This window comes from Tachyglossus aculeatus, chromosome 5, assembly GCF_015852505.1.
Source record: "Tachyglossus aculeatus isolate mTacAcu1 chromosome 5, mTacAcu1.pri, whole genome shotgun sequence".
NCBI lineage: Eukaryota > Metazoa > Chordata > Mammalia > Monotremata > Tachyglossidae > Tachyglossus > Tachyglossus aculeatus.
The window spans coordinates 100,402,747-100,425,341 of record NC_052070.1 but is presented as its reverse complement, the minus strand read 5'-3'; the positions used below and the strand labels follow the sequence as shown (position 1 = coordinate 100,425,341).

The following is a 22,595-nucleotide window of genomic DNA, read 5'->3' as shown; positions in this document are numbered from 1 at the left end:
GCAAGGACTGAGGGACCAAGGGTGATGATGATGATGATGATTATGATGATGAAAGTGACAGTTTGAATTTTTATAGCAGTGATTTTCCAAAACCCTTTCTCTTCTATGATCTCCCTGATCCTACATTCCTGGGTGATAGGTCAAGTTAACGCCCACAATCTACAGATAAGGAAACTGAGACACAGTCAATAAATGTTACGTACTTTGTGCTTCCTGTGTGCAACACAATGTACTGAGCACTTGGGAGAGTACAATAAAACAGAGTTGGTAGACATGTTCCCTGCCCATAAGTGAGCTTAAGCCTAGAGGAGGAGCTTACGGCATCGACCGTTTAAAGCCAAAGTCACACAGCCCAGCTGGGATTAAAACCCGGGTCTCCTGACTTCTGACACTGGGCTGGTTTGCAATATGCAGCGCTGCCTCCCATTTGATCCCTCCCTTCTCTGGACCCTTCAGAAGGAAGGCTGAAGGGAGGCTGCCACTGGGACACATCCGTGGAGATGCTACTAAGACCGAAGCCAACTTCACCCATGGCTCTTTCTGTGGCTGATCTGGAGGTTTGGCTTCTGAGGCAGAGGTGTTCCAAGCCCCGAGGCAGGCAGTGCAAATCACGAAGTGTGAGGGTAGGGTGAACCCCAAATTGAAGTTCACTAATTCAGCTGCAGCAGAAGGATGAATGCCCATTGAGGCCTGAGCTCGAAAGCAAACAAAAGGTGAATCCTCCCAATTTGGAAACATTGGCAAAAACGTCCAACCAAATTCCATCTGGAGCTGGGTCTCCTCTCCCAGCTGTAACCCTGAGTACTTTTGGATGTGGGTTGATAAAATGTCAGAGTCAAATAACAGATAGCGGAGAGGGGATAGCAAAAAGGGTGGGTGGAAGGCAGATGGAATTTGTTTCACTGGAGAGTTGAGTGGGATGAATCTATCAGCAGGCTAAAGAGGAGTCTGGAGAGATTTGTTCACTGGAAGGAAAGTTCAAGGCATTTGTTTTCCTCCCATAACCATATAGATGGATATCCAGAAGGGGGGCCCATTAGGTGCTTCCTCTGAGCATCATGTCGCCTTGGCGGAGATGGAGTCCCGGCCTAGATGGACTCAGGGGTGTGGCCTGTATACGGGCCTGCTGGATGATCTGTAGGTAGAATCTTTAGGGTGATAGGAGAGAGGAAGTGTGTCTATGTGGGAGTGGGAGTGTAGGAGGAGTTGGAAGTCGCAGGATCAGAGAGTCGATGGGGGGCGGTCTAGGAGGCACTTTGATCAATCTAGAGAAACAAGGAGGGACACTGTAACAGCCTTTGCCACAAGAGAGGACTAAGAATCTCCCTCAATCCCTAATGTTGGAAGTGTCCCCTCTTTCTTGGACTCTGCCAGGGACAAGAAACTTAGTGAGGGGGTAGGAATGTGGGGGAGGTTCTTTCACATCCCCTCCCTCTCCCACCCAGTCCTCCCTCCATGGGACTTGTCTAGGTCAAGGGGTCTGGACAAAGATGAATCCTTTAGAGGCACAGGTCATTGTGTCCTGGGCCGGGAAGGTAGCCGGCTCTGACCGTCCCCCAAAGTTCTCCAGACGACCACTCCGTGGACTCAAGTCATCTAATCGAGGCAAAGGTCACCTGACCCCTCCGCCTCCTCCTCCTCTTTCTCCTCCTCCTTCTCCTCCTCTTCCACTAGTTCTGTTTGGATGGGCATGGATTTTGGGGAACCCCACCTCGCTTTTTCCAGATTTCAGCCTGAGGAGCCGATGTCCCCTGAGCCAAGGACTCAAAAAAAATCCTCCTTCCCTTTCTCTGTCCCCACCTCACCTTAGAGAGCCCCAGGGCAGGTAGGCCCAGGAGATCGTGGAGCTGACAGTTGTGTTCTTCCCACTGATGCCGATTGATCAGAGGACACTCCAGGAACTCTCCGCCTCCCCCGCCTGGGACTCCCTGAACCAGAGTGGGTAGCTTAGAGCAGAGAACCCGGCCTCCCACTGCCTGCCTGGCCATCCACCATTTTAATTTCCTTCTCACTTCCTCCCCCTCCTCCACGTTTGCTTCTGCTAAAGATTGATTTGGTTATTGACAATCACTCTATCCTGACCTTCCAATTCTCCCCTGGATCCCTCTCTCTTTTATTTTCTAGTTTTGGTCTTCTTTTTTGAGATTTTTGGTTTACTTTATTTTGCTTTTTCTGTTTTCTGTTTTTTTTGTTTTTTTTTTAGGTTTCAGAGAAATTATGTTGAATCCAATAAGCCTTCCTGGACATTCCAAGCCTCTTAACCATGGCATTTATGTTGAGGATGTCAGTGTTTATTTCAGCAAAGGACGTCATGGCTTTTAAAACTCATCTAAACGCCCCCCTGTCCTGATGTCACCCCAGTAGGCTGGGCCCTCAGAGAGTTTGGAAGTGCTAGGCCGCTGGCTGGGTTTGGACCTGGGGCTGCTAAGCTGGACTTTGGGCAAGCTGCCCGCAGGCCCCTACCTGGGGCTGGGGAATGGCCTACTCCTGCCAGCCACTCAGAGACCAGGGCTGCCCTCGGCCATCCTGGGAAAACTCTGCTCCTCAGACCTGCCAGCGAGGCCCACCCTGCGACCAGGAACTCTGACCCACCTTCAGGAGCTGAATTATCAATCAATCAATCAATACGAGCCCTAGTGATTTTCTCGCTTTAAGCCCACCGTTGCCACTGTCCACAGACCGGGCCCGGCTGGGTCCGGTCGCCTTCCTCCCTCCACCTTCCCTGCTCAGAAACCAGCTGCTGCCTCCCCGATTCTCCACGGGAAATCCGGCCGGCTGCCCCCTTCTTCCTCTCCCTCCCCCCCGGCCTTGGAGACGCCGTCACTGAGAGAACTTCAGATGGAGGAGGAACCACAGATGGCACTCACTTCGAGGAAAAGGCATTCACGGTGAGAGGAGATGAAGCTGCGGCTGATGGCTGGCACCGGATCCGGATCCTGGAGGGAAGAATGGAAATCGATTTGGAAAGACCCCTTCCATCCCCATCCCTCCCAGGTGTGCGACTCAGAGGCGCCCTCAGGAGTTGGGAGTTTCCTTCAGGGACGGCATTCTGCCCCATCCTGTGCCACCCCAGCCCAGGGCAGGCCTCATCTGGACCCGGAAGAGGACAGGTTGGCAAGCTGGCCACACCAGTGGGGCCTTGGTCAGACAGCAGAGCGAAAAACACCAACAGAAGGGCCACAGGCTCTACCTTTCTGTCCCACCACTCTCCTCCTCCCTGTCCCTCATCCTTCTTGAGGCCAAGAATCTCTGGAGCCAGAAGGAAGTGCTTTGTCAAGGCAGAAATGACCGGAAGGGGGAAGAGGAGGGAAAGCTTGCCTTTTCCATGGCGCCAGTGCAAGTACTGGTCCCGCTTGCCCGTCAATAGTTGTATTTCCGCCGTTCGCCTCAACTCGCGTCTTACTCAACTGCCGAGCTCTCGAGGGCAAATTGCTCCCAGACCCACCGGAAAATCTTCTGGTGTGGGAGGGGTGGGGGAAGGGTGGGGGGGTTGAGCAGCCTGTGGATTGGGCCTCCCCCTTTCTAGGCCCGACCTTCCACTGGGCGGGGAGGAGGTCGCCGTGGCAATGATGGCTGTCCTGCTTCCCAGCCACCCCAGGGCCTCAGGCCACTGGAGACTGGGGAACGGTGGCAGCTAATAATAAGAATAATAATGATAATAATAATGATAACAGTGAAAAGGTGAAAAGTTGCTTTCCTCAGGGCACCCACCTGGGGACCCTGCTGGCAAAGGGGCTCCCACACTTCTCTTCTGGGTCCTGCCAGGAGAAGCCTCCTCTCTCCTTGTTGGCCCTTTCCCTCCCACCGCCAGGGCCCACACTTCTGTGATGGGAGACTTCTCCTGGGCAGCATAGATGCCCCGCTCTCCCCATCCCCTGCTGGTCCATGGGTCTACGGCTTGCCTGAAACGGGCCGTCCCCACCCTCCTCTCCCCATCCTGCGTTCTGGCTCCTCCCTGGCCCAGTCCCCCTGTCGCTTTCCTGCAGGCTGAACACGAGAGGTTGAGCCGGGCCTTCCAGTGTGTGGCTTTAACGATGAGCGTGAGGGTGGTTTGTTGTTTTAATTATTGTAAATCATTACCTCATGTCCAGCCACCATTGTTCCAGCCGCCCCCCCACCCGCAACCCCAGCACCTTCGACCCCCGTCGCCTCCTCCCTGCTCACTTTGTGCTATGGCAGCGGAATGTTTTGGTTCCTCAGAGACTTATAGGAGTGTTCAGTGTATAGTTTCTTAATAAACACTTTATTTTCTAATGAAATGCCTGGATCAGACCCTTTCTTTGGAGGATCTTGAGAAATAATGGCCATCATTAAAGAAGTGCCCATGGCAGGTGGCCCTTTTCTTTCCAGCCCGTTCAGTGATCTATTGGGAATCGATCAATGGTATTTATTGATCGCTTACATTGTGCAGAGCATCATATGGTGCCCTTGGGAGAGTACAATACAGTAGGGTTGGTAGACACAATTCCTACCCACGAGGAGGTTACAGTGGCTTAATGAACAGAGTACGGAGCTGGGAGTCTGGGAGCCTGGGTTCTAAACCCTGTTCCACCACTTGCCTTGTTGAGTCGTTTAATGGATCTGTGCCTCAGATTCCCCATCTGTAAAATGGGGCTTCGATATGTGTTCTCCCCCATCCTTAGACTGTTCTCCCCATATGGGTCAGGGGCTATCTCTCGCCTGATTGTCTTGTACCTATCCCATAACATGGGGCTGGATATGTAGTAAGTGCCTAATAAATACCATTCTGTTATTGTCAGGGGATTTTTTTTTAGTCTTTCTGTCTCTAAGCAGCCTCAATGTCAGGGGAGGAAACTGAGGCATGGAGAGATGTCCAGTATCACCCGGGGATGGCAGGAAATAAAGGTCTGCACTGATGAGCGGCTGATTCTGTGAGACGCTGTGTTTCTCTATGGGGTTAGGGTAGGGGCCCCAAGGGGCAAAGTTGCCTTCAGAGCTCTGCACTGAGCCCTGCACCCCATAAGTGCTCAGCAAATACCACTGGGCATTTGGAAGATGCACTGATAGGGATGGCTCTCAGGATCCTGGGCCACCTGGGGACTTGAACCATGCGAGGAAGCAATAGAATAGGGCCAGCAAAGCTTGACATAGAGGACCCCGGTGTCCTGAATCCCAGGCCTGCCTGCTGCCCTCCAGGGAACCCGTTCCTTTCTGTTCCCCACTCAGATGGAGAAGACTCCTATGGTAGCATCTCCAGTCTGAGTGGGCACTAGGAAGCCCCTTCAGCCTCAGAGATTTTGGCTTGAGTAAGGAGCTCTAGGATGGGTGTGGAGGCCTCCTTGGCAACAGAAAGCTGGTCAGGAGGATTCAGGGCTCATTATGGCTCAGGGTCTCACCTGTCTAATCAGCAGGCAGGAGTTGAGGTGGGTGTCTGGAGCTGGATGGGGAGAGCAGAAGGATGGGTCTCTTTCCTGGGTTGCAGCAGCTTTGGTTGGCAAAACTGTCTTCATTTGGTTCACGGTGCGGAGAGAGGTGAGCACTCAGGCTATGAATTGCATTCAGACTGTCTGTTTTTATTATTATTATTCTGGCATTTATTAAGCACTTACAATGTATCGATCACTGTTCTAAGCGCTGGGGCAGATAACAGGCTAATGAGTTGGACACAGTTCATTCAATCGTATTTATTGAATGCTTACTGTGTGCAGAGCACTGACACAGTCCCTATCCCACATGGGACTTGCAGTCAAAGTAGGAAGGAGGACGGGTATTTAATCCTCATTTAACTGTTGAGGAAACTGAGTCACAGAGAAATAAAGTGATTTGCCCAAGGTCACACAGCAAGCAATTGGCTGAGCTGAGATTAGAAGCCAGGTCTTCTGATTCCCAGGCCCATGCTCTTTCTACTAGGTTATGCTGCTTCTTCGTATTTGTCCATCCTGCCCCTCTGCCCTCTCAGGGACTCAGGTCCCATATTAGCCTCAGTGTTGTGGGGCTGAGGGGGACAAGGGGAGCTGCTTCAAGTAGAAGCAAGCCCTGAGGTTTTCTACTTTGTTTCTGCTCCCCCTGGGAAGACTGGGTAGACTCCAGGACCCTGGCGTCTTAGACAGGAGTCCCATCTAGTCTTTAGCTGACCAGGCCCCTGCTTAGAGCCGATCCAGAACCAGATACCTCTATGCCTAATTTTAAAAACTTTTCAGTGTTGACCCTCCTCAAGTCTTGGCTCCCGCTGCTGAGGTGTGCCACTTAGGCATGGTGCTCTAGTTCAGACAGCCCTAGGAGGTGCCACAGTGGCTATGGAGCTACTTGGGTTATGAGTTGGTGCCCAGAAAAACATCATAGAATTATGGGAGATTGGCACACTTTTGGTAAATGGCAATTGCAATGTCATCTAGTGGTCCTGTGGGCCTGGCGTAATGTGGGTGGCAACACCTGCACCTCTTTGTCCCGATATCGCCAGAGCCCTGGATGAAGACCCCTTCCCCTAACCCCCTAATCAAGGGCCATGCCAGCTTTGACCCAGTTTCTTCCTCCCTCTGACCTCAACCCACTTACTCCACACTCCTTCCTGGGCCAGAGTGCAGGACTACGAGTCCGATTCTACCCAAATAAAGAGCAGCACAGACCAGACCCCTCTACCCTGGGCCCACGTTCTTAAGGCAGTGGGGACAGACTGGGGCTGAGGGGAGAGGACTGGGGTCAGCCCGGGGCTCTCAGGGTCGGGTCTGATGTGACCAGTGTCCCAAGGTTGGGTCTGACCAGGAGCAGATAGACCCCACCTTCGCCTGACGTCTCCTGGGACTGAGCGGCCTTTAGGACTTGGGACTCTCTCTGGTGAATGAATAGTCAGGAACAAAATCATTCCTGCCTCTTCTTGGAGTATGAGCTCCAGTACTTAGCCTGGTTCTTGACAGAGAATAGTGAATATCTCCTTGCTGTTCTTCTTACTATTATTTTTGGGGTGGACACAGGGAAAGACCTAGTGAAACCAAGCAACTACCCATCAGCGTCAAGTTTCCTGGGTTCTTGTCTGGCATAGAATCATAGCTCTCGGGGCCATGAGAAGTCAATTAAATGTGAACTCTTCAACCGGTGGAACTTGAACTGCTGATGACACGTACCGCTGTCCAGGTGGCTTTCAGCCTAAGAGGGCTTTAGATGAATTACTGCATTGTCTACTTTACCACGGGAGGGTAAACACAACCTGTTGGCTTTCTTGTTAGCCTATAGTAAAATTGGATCTCTTTGATGTGGTGTCTGTTGAAAATTGCCATGCCCCTGTAAGTTTTAATTCACCATTCTGCATCTCACTATTGTTCTCCTGTTTACTGGGGCTCAAGGGCCATCAGATGGGTATCTTGAAGGATCAGTCATTGGGGCCTGCTTCTAGGGCCTGACCCCATCCAAAACCGATAGAGATTTAATTTTTGGATTTCAGAGTCATGGACTCTCCATTCTTTCCTGGGCCCCCTGGACCTTCCATCAAGATGATCTTTTTTACTATCGATCCCTCAATCAATCAATGGTATTTATTGATAACTCCCCAGAGACACTCACACTGTCCCTTTGGGTGCCCCAGAGGTCAGAGGGTAGACTGATGTTTGGTTTGTGTGGCTACTTGGGCTACCTGAAGGCCCAGCAAGGGCAGCGATTGGAGGCAAAATGGAGACAAAGCAGTGTGGTGACATGGGTCTGAGAGAGGAGCACACGGTGAGCACGGAATGTGTCTACCAACTTATGTTGTATTGTACTCTCCAAAGTGCTTAGTTCAGTGCTCTGCACATAGGAAGAGCTCAGTAAATAGGATTGATGATGATGATGAGAAGAAGGGCCATCTGTGCTCTCCCTAACGCCAGTCCTATCCCTGATAGATTCTCTCTTGTGGGGGCTGGGGCTTTATGCCGCCAGCCCTTCCTCCTCCCCAGCATAGGAAGCAGCACAGCTTAGTGGAAAGAACATGGGCCTGAGAGCCAGGGCGTCTGGATCCTAATCCTGATTCTGCCATTTTTCCTATTGTGTGACCTCAGGCAAGTCACTTAACTTCTCTGTTCCTCAGTTCCTCAACTGTAAAATGGGAATTCAATGCCTGTTCTTCTTCCTACTTGGATTAGAAACCCTATGTGGGATAGGGCCTGCATCTGATCTGATCATTTTGCATCTATCCCCACATTTAGCAGTGCATGGCATACAGTAAGTGCTTAACAAATACCAGCATTGTTATCATTAGCCAAGCCTCCCTCTGCACCCTCTCTCCACCTTCAATGAGAAGAACCTCATGAACCGGGGCCACAAAGCAGTGACTGAGGTTTTGATTCCTCCCACGGTCTGTCCTTTGGGCCCCTCTCCTCTCTTGGTGCCCCCCAACCCACCCCTAGGGAGGCCTCAACTCCCCCCAAGTCAGTCCCGGACTGAGCTGAGGGTAGCGGGCCTCCGATCCACTAGTGAAGCCGTCGGCGTGTCTGTTCCCCCAGAGAAGAGCCTGCTGGGGAGAGGCAATGGATGGTGGCGCCTTGGTTTTTGTTTAAGTTTCTGCATTGCGTGCCAGCCGGGGATTAGACAAAGAATCCAAGAACCTCAACTGTCTCCCTGCTCACTGGCTTCTTGGCTCCTGGCCTGCCACAAGAACAGCTCTAAAGCCAGAAGAGGGGGAAATGGCATTGGATGGAGGGTAAGGTGGGGGTGTGAAGCAGGGGAATGGGGGGAGAAAGTCATGGGCGAGTTATGGAGGGGAATGAAGGGGCAAATATATTTTGGGGGAGCAGGAGTGGAGGGGGAAGGGGAGTGGGCTTAGGAAAGTGGTGGGGATGGGATAAGGCAGGGAGGAGTAAGGAGGAGCAGGGGAATGTGGGGGCAGTGGTGCTCATAGGAGAGAGGCTGGGAAGAGTGGCAGAGTGGGAGAGTGGAGGGTGGCAGGGAAGGGATTAGAATGGCTTTGGGAAGGGCAGGGAATGTGAGAGAGGCTGGCAGGAGTGGGAGAAGTGTGGTGGGCAGGGTGGCTCAGGGAAGGGCAGGGGTAGTTGTATGACAGGGGATCTAGTGGATTATACTCCCAGGCTGCCAGGAAGGGATTTACTGAACCTCTCGGGAATTGCAGCAGTGGGAAGCTCTCTGGCCCTAAGGACAGTCTTGGAAGGCTGGCTGGGTAGGGGATAATGGCAGTCCATTCTGCGGCCCCTCTCCCCCTGACCCCCCACATTGATGCAGTGTTTGGGATACTCTTCAGCCACCCTCGGCTGCCCCTGCAATTTCTGATTTCAGACTCTGGTTTGAACCCGTGCCTGCCTCCCCGGACTTTCTCCATTAGGACTTTCTGATGCAGCGGGAACGGAATTGGAATTGGGATTGTGTCTAGTGTTTCCCTTGGGAAGGAGCCCCTTCTAGGTGGGCGACCGAATACTCCCCACCTCGGGCTCTCTCCCATATTATTTCTCCGAGGCTGGGGGTCAGAGGAGGTCCCTTGGTCTCTCCTCCCCATCTCCTCCTTGCCATGGGTGATGCCTCTTAAGCGGTTTGACTAGCTGGCTTCGTTGCTGTGCCTCTGCTTGGTAGCCTTGAGTGTGCTTCCAGGAGGCCGAGTAAAATTTCCAGCAGATGATCTCGTGCTCTGAGCACTCAGAGCCTTCCTGAATCAGCTTTGCCCTTGGCTGGTCCTGGGAAAATCCCAAATCTTTGAACAGCCACAACACCTCTTCCCCTGGGCCAGGGATAACCTCAACTTTTCCAGAGGACAAGCAGGGGTTTTCAGTGAGATCAGTCCACCTAATAATAATAGTATTAACAATAATGATGATAATGAGAACTTGAGGGAAGGGAACATGTCTGTTAATTCTGTTGTATTGTACTCTCCCAAGTGCCTAGTGTAGTGCTCTGCACATAGCAAGCACTCAATAATATCACTGATGGATTGATTGATTGATATTAATGATGATGATGATGGCATTTGTTAAGTGCTTACTACGTCCAAAGCACTGTTCTAAGCACTGGGGTAGATACAAGGTAATCAGATTGTCCCACTTGGGGCTCCCAGTATTAATCCCCATTTTGCAGATGAGGTAACTGAGGCACAGAGAAGTTAAGTGACTTGCTTAAAGTCACACATCTGACAAGTGGCAGAGGTGGGATTCGAACCCATGGCCTCTGACTCTCAAGCCTGTTCTTGGGAGTTCTTGTATATTATAAATGTATACATATATATATGCATATATACATATACACATACATACATACATATACATATAGATATACATATACACACATATGTATATACATATATACATATATGTGTATGTGTATATATTATAAATATGTAAACACATGTGTATATATACACACATTTATATATTCACATATATACATATATAACTTATATATAAGTTCTCTCATATATATATTTATGTTCTCACTTATTTATGCCAAGCACTGTACTAAACTCTAGGATAGATGCAAGATAATCATATTGATTGCAGTTCCTATTCCACGTGGGGCTCACAGTCCAAGAGGGAAGGAGGGTATTTCCTCTCCATTTCACAGATGAGGAAACTAAGGCACAGAGATGGTAAGCAACCTACTCAAGAATGCACAGTCAGCAAATGGCAGAGCCAGGAATTGAATCCAGATTTTTCTGACTCCACCAGACTCATGCTCTCTCCTCTAGGTCTCCAGACTGAACATTCCTTCTGGGCAGGGAATGGGTCTAACAACTCTGTTGTACTCACCGAAGTGCTTAGGACAGTGTTTGTACACAGTACAAAAGCTGGGAGACCTAGTGGAAAGAGCATGGGCCTGGAGTCAGAGGACCTGGGTTCTAATCCCTTAATTACTTATTGTCGTATTGTACGTTTCCAAGCACTTAGTACAGTGCTCTGCATACAGTAAGTGCTTAATAAAGATGACTAAACGAATGAGTGAATAATAAATGCTATCATTATCGTTATCATCATCATTATTATTAGTAGTAGTAATAATAATACAATGAAGTTGGTAGACATCATTCCTACCTATAAGGAGCTTTACAATGGTGATATTTGTTAAGGCCTTACTATGTACCAAGGACTAAGCATTGAGGTAGATTAAAGACAATCAGGCCGGAGACGGCCTCTGCCCTATATGGGGCTCTCAGTCTAAGAGGGAGAGAGAACAGGAATTGAATCCCCATTTTACAGATAAGGAAGCTGCTGTACAGAGAAGTTAAGTGACTTGTCCAAGGTCACTCAGCAGCTGCAACAGAACATCCCAGCAGAAACCACAGACAAGTGAGCCCCAGGCCTGTTGCATCTGGATCAGATAATCTGCACTGGGTAATTGATTACTGTGCTGGTGATTTATATAGGGCCGCTCTGACTCTCTTTTCCCCGCCTGGTATGTTCTTGCCGGGTCACTGGTGCAACAAGTGAGCAGATAGGCAGGGATGCAGTACATTGCAATGTGGATGCAAAGATATTTTTACACACAGGATCCTGGGAGCGCCTCGAGGGACGGGGTCCATGTCTAATTCCCATCTGTGTGTTCACTCCCAACACTTAGCACTGTGCTTTGCACATAGTAAGCTCTTCTTAAATACTATCACCACGGGGACCTGCTTATGCTGTGCTGTAGTGTCGTGACCCGGCAGGTGATCGCCCTGGGTGATCACTGGGGCCTCATCTACCTTGCTTGCTAGTTATCTTTCAGAATTCCTACTGGATCTGTCCATCTCATGGAATACTCTATAAATGTCTCTGGTTAGAAACCTTGGCCACTGATGGCCCTGCTTACCATCTCAGTCATCATCATCATCACCATCACCATCAGCAATATCTTCCTCATTTTCCTCCTCCTCGCCCTCTTCCTCCTCCTCCTCCTCAGTCGCAGCTGCAGGGCTGCAGGGAGAGCAACTTCAGTGTGCAGACCTTGGTCCAGGTGCCTGGGAACATGCTCAGCAAAGAGAAGACTTGATCCTATCCCTGAGGAGCTGACAGTCTCCAGGAGAAGCTTGCAATCAAGATCAAGAGAGCCAATAATTTACCCTGGCAAATAGACAATGGCAGCCCTAACAGAATCAATCATATTTATTGAGTGCTTACTGTGTGCAGGGCACTGTACTAAGCACTTGGGAGAGTACGATATAATGATGTAACAAATACATTTCCTGCCCGTGACAGCTTACAGTCTAGAGGGGAAGACAGACATTAGTAGAAATAAATAATTTATAGAAGCCGACCTTGTGAACCCAGCTCCTCTCCTCTCTCCTCATCTGGGCGAAGAGAGGGATGAGATACTTCCACTGGGGTTCTAAGTGAGCTGCAGGGGATACACATATCACAAGTGGTCCTAGGCTCAGCTCTCCCTCAACAAGCCAGTGGGGTCCAGGCCCTTTACTGCTCTCTTCTGTCATCCCAGAGATGGAAGATAATCTTCATGGTATTTCTTAAGCGCTTACTATGTCCTGAGCACTTTACTAAATGCTGGGAGTAGACACACAATAATCAGATTAGAGGTAGTCCCTGTCCCACACGGAGCTCAGTGTCTAAGTAGGAGAGGGAACGAGAATTTAAGCCCTATTTTACCAATGGGGAAACCAAAGCCCAGAGAAGTGAAGTGACTTGTCCAAGGTCACACAGCAGACAAATGGCACGTTAGATGACAGGATTAGATCCCAGATCCCCTGACTCCCAGGTCGTTGTTCTTTCCACTAGATCCACACTGATTCCCATATTTCTGGTCAGGACTCTGAGACTGAGGAAGGTAAGAATGGAGTAGGGTTTGGAGAACCTGGCTGGAAAATCTTGGAAATATCTTGGAAAGGGAGTGGACCTCTCCTCTAGACTGTAAGCTCCCTGGAGGCAGGAAAGGGTGTCTACCAACTCTATTGTATTGTACACTCCCAAGTGCTTAGTACAGTGCTCTAGACACAGTGAGTGCTCAATATATATGATTGATGAGTGATTGATTTATTGAGTAATGTTCCAGTTTGGAGTCTATGGGAGAGGCCAATCTGGTTGGTGCCTTCTAGTGCTAGAGAACAGGAACAGAGACCTGGGTTCGAATTCCATCAGTGGGGTGAGCCCAATAATGTGGGGCAAGTCTTTCTCAGAGCTTCAGTGTCCTAGACTTCATCACATGCTGGATGGAGAGAGTGCCAAGTTGCTGCTAAATAAGTGCCAGACAAGAATCCTGAAATCTTGAGTCCTGCCTGCTTCTGCCTGTGGAGCGAACAATCCCACCATGTGGACCCCTGGCCTGCAGAGAGAGGGTGGTGGGAAACTAGCAAGAGGGACCGGGGAAGTCTGGAGGGAGTCCTGGGTGAGGGCAAGATGGGCTTGGGGCTTGGGCCAAGGGTCAGTAGATGGCCCTGGATGAAGAGGGTGGGAGACATCAGGGGCCAACTGGACCCCTTTCTGTCCCAATCAAGACGGCCAAAAGGGCCTTCTATGCAGGATTTTCTGCTTTTGATCTGGGCCAGGCAATTCTGCCTCACAAATAGTCTGAAACGTCAAAAACTAAATATTAAAGCTTGAAGGGTCCCCCGCTTCTGGGGAACTGCCTGACACGGCCAGGGAGGGGAGGGAGAAGGGACAGAGGGACCCAGCAGAATTCTCCACATAAAGATGCCAAATTGGCACTGTGATATTTAAAAAAATAAAGAAAAAAATCCTGAATTATTTATAGCCGAGAAGATGGAAGTGAGGGACTGAGGAGACTTAGGTTCTATGGCAGCAGCTTACGTTTCATTATTTATGGCACAAAACTCTGAACTAGCGAAACTTCTCTTGTCAGGGACATGCCATTAACCTTTACTTGGGGTTTATGGTCTTTGTTAATTAAAAAAGGAGGGAAAAAAAGATGTCATCTGGTATTTAGGGCATTTTTGTGAAGATAATTGTGTGTCCGGAAGGATGGATCAACCCTCTCTCTCACTCCCTCCTTTCCCTTTTTCTCTCTCAGTTTCTTCCTCTTTCCCTCTCCCTCATTTTCTTCCTCTCATTTTCTCCCTTCCCACTTCTACCTCTCCTCTATATATTCTTTCCCCTCTCTCCTCTGCCTTCTCCCTCTTTTCTCCCACTGCCTTTCCCTCTTTCTCTCACTCTTTCTCTCTCCCTTTCCCCGATTGTTTCCCTGAGATCTGGAAGTCACTTTTGCATTCTGAGAGTGAGCTTTCTGGGTAGGATGGGCTTCAAACATTTATTCTTCCTGAGGGGATGAAATATCCCCTGCCCCAATCCCACCTTCGTTCAATATGAAATCCCTTCATTAAACTGTGTGAGTGCAGACACTACATGCAATAATTTGCAAAAGTGTATCTCTCCACAACTGTGGGTCATCCTGATCCCGTTTTTCTCAGCCACCCCTCAACAAAGACTCTGACTTCCACCTTCCTAACAGATCACTTCTCTCCTGCCGCCATCTTTGAGCGGGGCAGTGGTGCTGCCATTTTACAGGAAGAACTGCACAACCCTCTTCTTAGGGTTGTGGCACCATCTTAGGGAGGCCCCATAGAGTCACCAACTTTGTGGGATTCCTGAGGCTGCCATCTTTGGGAGGTTCTGACTAATCACATACATGTGGCACCCTACCACACAGCACCCCAAGGAGATGGCTCACCTCGGGGTGTAGGTTGGCAGATGTGCGGGTTCGTTTTCTCCTGTAGCTCTAGTCAGTTAGGATCTAAACCCTATCTCCTGATACACTCAAAGGCGATGCCACACCACCTCTCACCCCCTCACACACTTGAGTATGACTGCAGTGACCCAAAGAGATGTTCAACTCCGTTTTATCCCCAAAGTTGGGCTGACATTAGCTGATACCTTGGTTGAGAAGCAGTGTGGCTTAGTGGAAAGAGCATGAACCTGGGAGTCAGAAGAAGTGGGTTCAAATGCAAGTTCCTCCAGTTTTCTGCTGTGTGACCTTAGGCAAGCCACTTAACTTCTCCATCACTCAATTACCTCATCTGTAAAATGGTGATTAAGACTGGGAGCCCCACGTGGGACAACCTGATGACCTTGTATCTACCCCAGTGCTTAGGACAGTGCTTGGCACCTAGTGAGCACTTAACAAATACCTTTATTATGATTATTATTTATTTCTGACCAGGATCAGTCAGATGATCCTGCAGGGGCTGGGAGTAGGGATGGGGGGAGGGCTGCTCCTCTTTGGAGCGGACTTTGAAGGCTCAGGTCACTTTGGCCCCCTCGGATCCAACCTGCTTACTGGGGAGGCAACTTGGCCTAGTGGAAAAAGCATGGGCCTGGGAATCAGAGACACTGGGTTCTAATTCTGATTCTGCCACTTGTCCGCTGTGTGACCTTGGGGAAGTCACTCTTCTCTGTGCCTCAGGTTTCTCAACTGGAAAATGGTGATTAACTCTTGTTCCCTCTATTTAGACTGTGATTCCCCCTGTGTGACAGGGACTGTATCCAATCTGAATGTCTTGTATCTACCCCAATGCTTAAAACGTCCTTAACAAATATCACAAATATCATTATTATTAACAGCAGCTGCCTGTGCTGGCTGGCTCAGTAAAGAGAGACCATGTTAGGCAGCCATAATCTATCGAAAGAAAGTAGGATTTTGTGCCATGGCATTTCTGGGTCAGTCCCAGGGTTCACCCGGGCCAGGATCCCGTCTCCAACTGGGGCACCAGAACACATAGAAAAGCCTTGTGACTTTTCCCCTCTTCTTCCATTATGGGTCCAGAGCCTTGACCCTGCTCCCCTCACTTCTCTTCCTCATTTCCATCCTCCGAAACAATGGGCAATGGGAGGACCCTGGGTGGCAGGTCTGAGCAGACGGTAGGCAGTCCAGGCCTCATCGCTAAGGAGACGCTGGTGGCGTCACAAGCGATAGAGGCCCTGAGCCTCTACAGGGGCCCAGGGTTGAACTAAGCAGTGAACAGGAGTCAGTGAACAAACCACCTCATAATGCCACCTATCTCCCATGCCCCAGAGCTTGGCGTGGGTGGGGATTGAGTCAGGGAGAAGTTTCGTCACTGCGGGGGAAAAGGATTGAGAAACATTTATTGTCGGCTGAAGGTGGTGCTCCTTGCTGTGACCCTTTCTGAAGGTGCTGATTTCCTGGAGCTGGCAGTGAGAATGACCGCTAAACGCAGCCCTCTGTGGCCCTTTATTATCCTGTGAGAGCGTAATGCCAGAGATGCAGCATGGCATAGTGGATAGAGCCTGGGACTCAGAAGGTTGGGGATTCTAATCCCAGCTCTGCCACTTGTCTGCTGTGTGACCTTGGGCAAGTCACTTCACTCCTCTGTGCCTCAGTTACCTTATCTGTAAAATGGGCATTGAGAGTGCCAACCCTATGTGGGACAGGGGTGTGTCCAACCCGACTTGGTTGTATCCACCTCTGTACTTAGAACAGTGCCTGGCACATAAGAAGTCCCTAAAAAATACTATAACAATTGTTGCTCTTATTATCATTATTATTATCATTATTATTGGGTGGCCCATGTAGGAGCCAGGTCTGTGCCCCAAGCAAAGCCTCCCCAGAGCCAGGAGCTACTGAGGGCCAGACTTCCAGCTTGGTGGACTGAGTGAGAGGTTCAGGACGCTGAAAAGAGGAACAGACCTGAAGAGCACAGGCCTGGAAGATCGGAGAAATGGGTTCAAATCCCAGCTCCACTGCTTGCCTTTGGTGTTACCTTGGACTAGTTACTTCTCTGCTCTGTGCCCCTGTCTCCTCATCTATGAAATGGAGATTTAATACCTCTTAATAATCGTAATAATGTTGGTATTGGTTAAGCACTTAATATGTGCCAGGCACTGTTCTAAGCGCTGGGGTAGATACAAGATAATCAGGTCCCATGTGGGGCTCCCAGTCTTCATCCCCGTTTTACAGATGAGGTAACTGAGGCACAAAGAATTTAAGGGACTTGCCTTAGGTCACACAGCTGACAACTGGCGGAGCCGGGATTAGAACCCATGACCTCTGACTCCCAAACCCGTGCTCTTTCCACTAAGCCACGCTGCTCTCCTTCCTTCCCCTCAGACTGTGAGCCTGATGCAGAACAAGGACCGTGTCTGATCTTATTATGTTATAGCTACCCCAGAGCTTGGCACAGAGCCACAGTTATTATTACTGTTATCTCCAAGCCCACAACTGGCCTTTTATATAGATAGGCCACAAGAAATCACTTCTCCCTGCTTCCTTGATGCCGGTAATTGGAAGTCCCAGAGCAGAGGAATGTTAACATGACTCCCCATTAAGCCCCTCATCCCACCCATCTGCCCTGCAGATGGCTCCCCGGGGCCTGTAGAAGCCACTGTGGTCAGGGTCAGGGCTGGGGTAAGGCCCTCAGGCCCTGAAGCCTTGAGTCTGATTTGAAGCAGAGTGTCCCCTGGTGAGAATAGCATTGCTTAGTGGAAAGTGCATGGACTTAGAAGTCAGAGGACATATGTTCTAATCCTGGGCCTTCCACTTGTCTGACCTTGGGTGAGTCACTTAGCTTTACGGCACCTCAGTTGCCACAACTGTAAATTGGGGATTTGATACCTTTTCTGCCTCCTACTTGTAGTGTGAGCCCCATGTGTGGTAGGAATCGTGCCTGACCAGATTAACTTGTTATCTTCCCCAGGCCTTGGAATGGTGCTTGATGAGAATTAAGTGCTTAACAAACACCATAAAAACAAAAGCAATCTCCTGGTTGGCAGTTTGACCAAGAAAATTTTTGACATGATTCATTCATTCATTCAGTTGTATTTATTCAATCAATCAATCGTATTTATTGAGCGCTTACTGTGTGCAGAGCACCGTACTAAGCGCTTGGGAAGTACAAGTTGGCAACATATAGAGATAGTCCCTACCCAACAGTGGGCTCACAGTCTAAAAGGGGGAGACAGAGAACAAAACCAAACATACTAATAAAATAAAATAAATAGAATAGATATGTACAAGTAAAATAAATAAATAAATAGAGTAATAAATATGTACAAACATATATGCATATATACAGGTGCTGTGGGGAAGGGAAGGAGGTAAGATGGGGGGATGGAGAGGGGGACGAGAGGGAGAGGAAGGAAGGGGCTCAGTTTGGGAAGGTCTCCTGGAGGAGGTGAGCTCTCAGTAGGGCCTTGAAGGGAGGAAGAGAGCTAGCTTGGCGAATGGGCAGAGGGAGGGCATTCCAGGCCCGGGGGATGATTGTGGGCCGGGGGTCGGTGGCGGGACAGGCGAGAACGAGGTACAGTGAGGAGATTAGCGACAGAGGAGCGGAGGGTGCGGGCTGGGCTGTAGAAGGAGTGAAGGGATGTGAGGTAGGAGGGGGCAAGGTGATGGAGAGCCTTGAAGCCCAGGGTGAGGAGTTTCTGCCTGATGCACAGATTGATTGGTAGCCACTGGAGATTTTTGAGGAGGGGAGTAACATGCCCAGAGCGTTTCTGGACAAAGACAATCCGGGCAGCAGCATGAAGTATGGATTGAAGTGGGGAGAGACACGAGGATGGGAGATCAGAGAGAAGGCTGATGCAGTAGTCCAGATGGGATAGGATGAGAGCTTGAATGAGCAGGGTAGCGGTATGGATGGAGAGGAAAGGGCAGATCTTGGCAATGTTGTGGAGCTGAGACTGGCAGGTTTTGGTGATGGCTTGGATGTGAGGGGTGAATGAGAGAGCAGAGTCGAGGATGACACCAAGGTTGCGGGCTTGTGAGACGGGAAGGATGGTAGTGCCGTCAACAGAGATGGCAAAGTCAGGGAGAGGGCAGGGTTTGGGAGGGAAGACAAGGAGTTCCGTCTTGGACATGTTGAGTTTTAGGTGGCGGGCACACATCCAGATGAAGATGTCCTGAAGGCAGGAGGAGATGCGAGCCTGGAGAGAGGGGGAGAGAGCAGGGGCAGAGATGTAGATCTGGGTGTCATCAGCATAGAGATGATAGTTGAAGCCGTGGGAGCGAATGAGGTCACCAAGGGAGTGCGTGTAGATCGAGAACAGAAGGGGACCAAGCACTGAACCTTGGGGAACCCCCACAGTAAGGGGATTGGAGAGGGAGGAGGAGCCTGCAAAAGAGACTGAGAATGAACGACCGGAGAGATAAGAGGAGAACCAGGAGAGGACGGAGTCTGTGAAGCCAAGGTCAGATAGCGTGTTGAGGAGAAGAGGGTGGTCCACAGTGTTGAAGGCAGCTGAGAGGTCGAGGAGTATTAGGACAGAGTATGAGCCGTTGGATTTGGCAAGCAGGAGGTCATTGGTGACCTTTGAGAGGGCAGTTTCCATGGTATGTAGGGGATGGAAGCCAGACTGGAGGGGGTCGAGGAGAAAGTTGTTGTTGAGGAATTCTAGGCAGCGCATGTAGACAACTCATTCAAGGAGTTTGGAAAGGAATGGTAGGAGGGATATGGGGCGATAACTAGAAGGTGAGGTGGGGTTGAGAGAGGTTTTTTTAGGATGGGAGAGACATGGGCAACTCCTTGAACGAGTAGCACTTGAGAGGAGGGAGGAGAGCTCCTCTGAGGATAGTGCTGGGAAGGATGGGAGAGTAGCAGAGAGTGTTGAGAGCCGGGGGGCTGGAGAAGGGGGGGAAGTGACTTTGGGGAGGTCGGACCTGATGGATTTAATTTTGTTAATGAAGTAGGAGGCCAGATCGTTGGGGGTGAGGGAAGGTGGAGGGGGAGGAACCGGGGGCCTGAGAAGGGAGTTGAATGTACGGAAGAGCTGGCGGGGGTGATGGGCATGGGTGTCAATAAGGGAGGAGAAATAGTTTTGTCTGGCAGAAGAGCGGGCTGAGTTAAGGCAGGAAAGGATAAACTTGAAGTGAACGAGGTTGGCATGGTGTTTAGACTTTCACCAGCAGCGTTCAGCAGCTCGAGCATAAGAGCGAAGGAGGCGGACAGTGGCAGTGATCCAGGGCTGTGGGTTAGTGGTACGAGAGCGGCGAAGGGAAAGGGGAGCGAGTGAGTCTAGCTGAGTAGAAAGGGTAGAGTTGAGAGCAGTAATCTGATCATCAAGACTGGGTAGAGAGGAGAGGGCAGCGAGGTGGGGTGTGAGGTGCTCCGAAAGATGGATGGGGTCAAGAGAGCGGAGATCTCTGTGAGGGAGTAATATGGATTTACAGGGGAAAGGAGTGTGAGTGAGGAGGCAGGTGAGAAGATTATGATCAGAGAGAGGGATTTCAGAGTTGGTGAGGGTGGACACAGTGCAGCGGCAGGAGATGATGAGGTCGAGGGTATGACCAAGTTGGTGAGTGGGTGAGGTGGGATGGAGGAAAAGTTTGGCAGCGTCGAGGAGAGATAGAAGACGGGCGGCAGAGGAGTCATCAGGGATAGCCATGTGGATGTTGAAGTCTCCGAGGATCAGAGTGGGCATGGAGAAGGAGAGAAGGAAGGTGAGGAAGGGGTCAAAGTCGTTAAAGAAGTTGTAAGTGGGGCCAAGAGGGTGGTAGATGATGGCTACAAGAATCTGGAGGGGGTGGTAGAGGCGAATAATGTGGGCTTCAAAGGAAGGGAAGGAAAGGGAAGGGGGAGGAGGGATAGTGTGAAAGCGACATCGGGGGGCGAGAAGGAAACTGACACCTCCTCCTTTTCCGGTGAGTCTGGGAGAGTGGGAGAAGAAGAGGCCTCCAGTGGAGAGAGCAGCAGAAGAGACCGTGTCGTCCGGAGACAGCCATGTTTCAGTTAGGGCGAGGAGAAGGAGAGAGCTGGAAGGAATATGTCTAGGATGAAAGCGATCTTACTTAAAATGGAGTGGGGGTTCCAGAGGCCACACTGGGCAGCCGTTGTCGAGGGAGGGGAGGGAGAGGGAAGGGTGTGAGGGCTGGGGAGGGTTTGGATTGGGATGAGTTGGCGGGGGCCTGGGCGGGGAGAGTAGGAAGAGGGGTGGCGATGGGAAAGGAGAACTGGGATGGGGTGGGGGCGGGGAGAAGGGGAGGGAGGGGGCCAGGAGGGAGGAGTGGAGGACTGGAGCTGGTACAGAGGGATCCTTGGTAGGGGGTGAGGGGGAGTGGTCTTGGTGGGGGAGAGGGAGGGAAAAAGCTGGGTGGGAGGGGGAAGGGGAAGGTGAGGAATGGGAATGGCAGTTGGGAGCAAGGGAATTGAAAGTTCATGGTGAGGTCAGCAGGGCGAGTGACAGTACAGCGGGAGGTTAACAATTGAGATGCAGAAGCAATAAAACAGTAGCAATGATATAAGTAGGCAATGGCATCACAGGGTGTAAACAATCAATATGCTATGGCAATAATAAAATTGGCAGATAATGATGTCACAGAGAGCAGAGCCCTGCTCTTGTCCCTTCCCTGGGGCCCTGAGTCCCCACTCTCCCATTATGGAAACTGCCATGAACTGGGTTACCAACCAACCCACCATTCATATTGTTTGAAGGCTTACTATTTTGCACAGCAAGGTACTATGCCCTTGGGAGACTATAACAGAGAGGTAGTTATGATGCCTGTCATCAGGAAGATTACGGTCTTTAAGGGGAAACAGATGCAAAGATAAATTAAAGGTAGGAAGTAGCAACAGATTAGAAAGTTTGTTGTGGTTGAGGAATGTCTCCACTAACTCTGTTGTATTGTACTTCCCAAGCACTTTTTACAGCACTCTGTACACAGTAAGTGCCCAATAAATATGACTGAATGAATGAATTGACTGATCAATTGATGTTCTCAAGTACTTATGGAGTGCAGAAGTGCTGAGGTGGTAACTGAAGGGTATTTAGGGTGGGGACATCAGAGATTAATTCTGGAGGAGTGTAATTTCAGAAAGGTAAACTCTATGAGGACAGGGATTGTGTTTATCAACTCTATTATATTGGGTTCTCCCAAGTGATTAGTACAATGTTCAGCCCACAGCAAGCACTCAGTAAGTTGGTTGTTCCAATTGCTTGTTTTGAGACCTTGGGCAAGTCACTGAACTTTTCTGAGCCTCAGTTTCCTCAACTGTACAATGGGGATTAAATCCTTGTTCTCCCTCCTCCTTAGACTGTGAGCCCCATGTGGGACAAGGACTTTGTCCAAACTGATTTACCCCCATGCTTAGAATAGTGCTTGACATATAGTAAGTGCTTAACAAATATAATAATAAGAATAATAACAATAATAATAAAAATGGTCAAATGGGGGGATTTGTCCTGCATCTCAGGCCTTCATACGTTCCATACCAAGCCTGATCTGAGGTTCCTGGTGGCTGATCACCTCCTCTTCATTACTTACCAAGAGTTTCAGTGAGCTGGAATAAATGCAATGTGCTCAGGGATTTTCCAGTTTATAAGAATCATCCCTGTTGTTTGTGAAAATGGTAATTAAGCCTGTGAATGTGTGTGTGTGTGGGGGAAAGCAGGGTTGATGAAGCACAGAAGCAGGATTGTTTGGGAGATGGTTGATCCTTCCTGGTGATCGTAAGCGCTATGATCCTGTATTAGCTCAGGGGACAGCCCACCCAGCCTCCTGCTTGGGCTGAGGTACCCAGGGACTTCTCAGCAGTGTCTAGTGGAAAGATCCCATGCCAGATAGTTGAGAGACTTGGATTTTAATCCCGGCTCCACTGTTTGCCTGCTGTGTGACTTTGGGAAAGTGAGTTAACTTCTCTGTGCCTCAGTTTCCTCATCTGTAAAATGAGGATTAAATTCCCCTGCTTAAGACCGTGAACCCCACATAGGGTAGGTACTGGATTCAATCTACCTCAGTACTTAGTACAGTCCTTGGCAAATATTAAATGCTAAACA

General features: G+C 49.9%; 1 protein-coding gene across 3 annotated transcripts in view; it reads left to right on the top strand.

The window, feature by feature from the left end:
* Positions 1-22,595, top strand: part of NTRK3 (neurotrophic receptor tyrosine kinase 3) — a 375,014-nt gene that overhangs the window by 282,159 nt on the left and 70,260 nt on the right. The window contains exon 13 of one of the 3 annotated variants that reach the window (XM_038746594.1): positions 2,204-3,470. The exons of the other annotated variants lie outside the window; for them this stretch is intronic. Coding sequence (XP_038602522.1) covers positions 2,204-2,322 — 119 coding nt within the window. The 3' untranslated portion in view covers positions 2,323-3,470. Of the gene's footprint in view, positions 1-2,203; positions 3,471-22,595 lie in introns of those variants that run through there. 3 annotated transcript variants of the gene reach the window in all.